This window comes from Oryzias melastigma, linkage group LG4, assembly GCF_002922805.2.
Source record: "Oryzias melastigma strain HK-1 linkage group LG4, ASM292280v2, whole genome shotgun sequence".
NCBI lineage: Eukaryota > Metazoa > Chordata > Actinopteri > Beloniformes > Adrianichthyidae > Oryzias > Oryzias melastigma.
Window position 1 is genome coordinate 20,550,902 of NC_050515.1, and position 3,048 is coordinate 20,553,949.

Consider the following 3,048-nt stretch of genomic DNA (forward strand, 5'->3'; position numbering starts at 1 on the left):
TAAATAAGTTTTTTTCCCCTCCCCGCAGAAAAAAACCTAAATCCCCTTTGGATATTTGGTGAAACTGGAATCATTTTGGGGATGGGGGGGGTTGAGAGGGGGGGAGAAGAAGAAGGCGTCACGTGATCAAAGAAGTGGCAAAATAAACAAACATCTGACAGCAGCGATTTTTCAATCAGCAACCGCTGCTGCTGCTGCGCGCGCGGGGCTGCAGAAGGCGAAGCAGGCCGCGCGGCGCAGCACGGCGCGCCTCTCTCCATCCATCCTTCCCTTCTGCGCTCTGGTTGCGCACGGGGAACCTTTCAGCTGTCTGGACCTGCAGCACGAGGTTCTACAGAGACATCCCGGCCAGCTGCAGCTGCTGCTGCTGCATCCAGACACCCCCACAACCAGTCAGGCTGAGGAGGCCATAAATTACGAACTTCTTTTTTAAGGAAAAACAACTAGAAAGTTTGCCATAAAATCGAAGGGAAACCCCCCCCTGAGGCTGTAATTATAATGAGATCCGCGCGTGACCCTCCTACAGATTAAATCGATCCATAATTGTTGTTTGTTTTTAATTACCAACCTCTCTTTTTAAATGTAGCTATTTTTTGGTGTGATTTCAAATTTGTGTTTCTTTTTTGTGCTGCTTCCTGGCTCTGATAAAAGCACCCAATTAAAATCAAATAAACGACAGTTTATTAGACAAAACAAAGGCCTTCAAAAATAAATTTCAAGAAATACACGTGAATAAAAATAGGTCAGTACAGGCTACAGAGTCCTCCCCTTACTGTACAAGAGCTGGGACAGCTAAAAGCAGGAGTTTCAAATGTTTGGTCCTAAGCATTCCCAACTTTTTCTCCTAAAAAATAAATTACTAAATTAGGCTATAATTTACAGTCTTTAAAAAAAGAAACATCTGATTTGTTTATGAACAGATCTCAGAGGGAGAAGGGAACTTACGTGTTTTGGTGTTACACAGCTTTCCACACAAGTTTTTTGTGTCCATGCGGGGAAAAAAAAAATACAAAAAAATCAAAGTTATATGGAAAATATATATTCGAGTTGTTTGTTGGACGCTCAGAACTTGCTGCAGTCATAAACAAAGGCTCCTGATGTGCGGTAGATGGACTGGCTGGACGGGAAGGCCATCTGACAGCTGTTATTCCCGTTCACCGGGGAGCCGTTCAGCCCGATCCGCTGCGACTCGAACATCTCCCGAACCGAGTGGAAGTTCTGCTGCTGCGCCGGGTAGCCCGGGCTCAGGTGGCTCAGGTCCCCGTACCAGGACGCCAGCCTGCCCTGGTGCGCGTGGTGGCCCTCCTGGGCCCCCGCCTGGCCCCCGTGGCCGAGCGGGGACGCGGTGGTCGTGGTGATGCAATAGTCGGGCAGGGCCTCCTCTACTGTGGTGGGGGCCGCCAGGTGGCCCCCCGATGACCTGTCCCCGGCGTACAGGCTCATGGCCTGCATGTTGCAGTGGTAGGTGGCGCTGGGGCTCGTGGAGATGACGTTCTGGTTGCAGGTGGGGGTGTAGCCCGACGTCTGGTTGGGGGAGTAATTGAGCGACAGTGAGGGGGTGATACCTGTCCGAGAGGAGGCGATGAGCGGCGGGGAGAGCTCGGCCTGCGGGGACCCCCTCAGGGAGGTCATGATGTTGTCCACGCTGAAGCCCTGCGCTGGGACCTGGTGGTGGTGCTCTGCGCCCTCCATGCTGAGGGAGCGGGTGGAGGGCACGCTGTGCGGGCTGCCCGTGGACATGCTGCTGCTGCTGTCGGGACTCTCGATCTTGGGCACGGCGCCTAGGGTCGGGGAGGCGGCCTGAGGCGGCGTGGCGGTCCCGTTCTCGGTCTTTATATCCTGGATCCGCACCGGCTGGGAGCCCTGCGCCGGCGGCTCCTGCTCCCGGCGCCCGGAGGAGTCCTTGCCCTGCCGGTCCTCCTTCTCCCTCTGCACGTCCTTCTTCTTGAACCTCCGCCGGCGCCGCAGGAAGCTGCCGTTCTCAAACATGTTGTAGGAGTCCGGGTCTAAGGTCCAGTAGCTGCCCTTCCCGGGCTTCTTATCGTCCCGGGGCACTTTGACGAAGCACTCGTTCAGGGACAGGTTGTGTCGGATGCTGTTCTGCCAGCCCTGCTTGTTGTCCCGGTAGAAGGGGAACCTCTCCATGATGAACTGATAAATCCCGTTCAGGGTGATCTTCTTCTCCGGGGAGTTCTGGATCGCCATGGTGATGAGGGCGATGTAGCTGTAGGGGGGCTTCACCATGTCCTTGGGCTGGTGCGGCGGGGTGTACGGTCCGTACCGGGCCATGCTGGCCGGGTACTGTTCGTGGGCCGCGTGGGAGTACATGCTCATGGGCGCGGGCATGCCGGTGTAGCCGCCGCCCGCCCGGTAGTAGCTCTGGTCGCCGCTGATGTAGGGAACAACTCCCAAAGAGTTGGGGCTGGAGACGGAGTAGCGCGCCTGCATCCTGCGCCGTGCGTAAAAACGTCTCCAAACTTTCACGCGCGCTCCGCTTCACTCCTAAACGTCCCGCCTCAAGCCGCAGTCCTCCACGGTGAACCGGAGAGAGCGCGCGCCGCTGCACTGAACATTTGGGAAGTGAGGAAGCCGGAGGAGCGTCTCTCTGCACAGCCGGGAACTCTTCTTTTCTTTTTTTCCTTCTCGACTCCTCACATTTTTTCCTGTCTTTTGGCTGCTGGAACTGCTCCACCCCGAGCGTGCGCTCAATCATCCAATGGGACGCCGAAATGAACCTGTGGAAAAGAGCACGACGATAAAAATGACTCCCTCCTCCCCCTTTCTCCTCCACCCCCCTCCTCCTCCTCCTGCGTCTAGTTTCTTTCTCCTTTCAGTTCAGACGTAGAGTTATTAAAACCCTTCCAAGGGTGTGTCCAAAAAGCTCTAAAAATATTTTAATGGCCTTAATCGCAATAAATTTTGAATTTCATATTTTTTCGATCACAAAATTTAAATTAAATCAGAACCTATTGGTTTTATTCATTGATGGGTTTTTAAGATACAAGTTTTTCTTTACCTAAATTTAAATAAAAATGTCGTTTTTTCTTC

The 3,048-nt window shown here is 53.5% G+C and overlaps 1 protein-coding gene across 1 annotated transcript; it reads right to left on the minus strand.

Moving 5' to 3' along the window:
* Positions 1 to 658: 658 nt before the first annotated feature.
* Positions 659 to 2,762, minus strand: LOC112150800 (forkhead box C1-A). Its single transcript, XM_024279288.2, has one exon. The coding sequence runs from the start codon at positions 2,446 to 2,448 to the stop codon at positions 1,063 to 1,065; it is 1,386 nt and encodes a 461-aa protein (XP_024135056.1). The 5' UTR covers positions 2,449 to 2,762; the 3' UTR covers positions 659 to 1,062.
* Positions 2,763 to 3,048: the final 286 nt, after the last annotated feature.

What these genes read in the sequence shown, in the direction of transcription:
- LOC112150800 (XM_024279288.2), bottom strand. Translation starts at nt 2,448, where the DNA reads ATGCAGGCGCGCTACTCCGTCTCCAGCCCCAACTCTTTGGGAGTTGTT.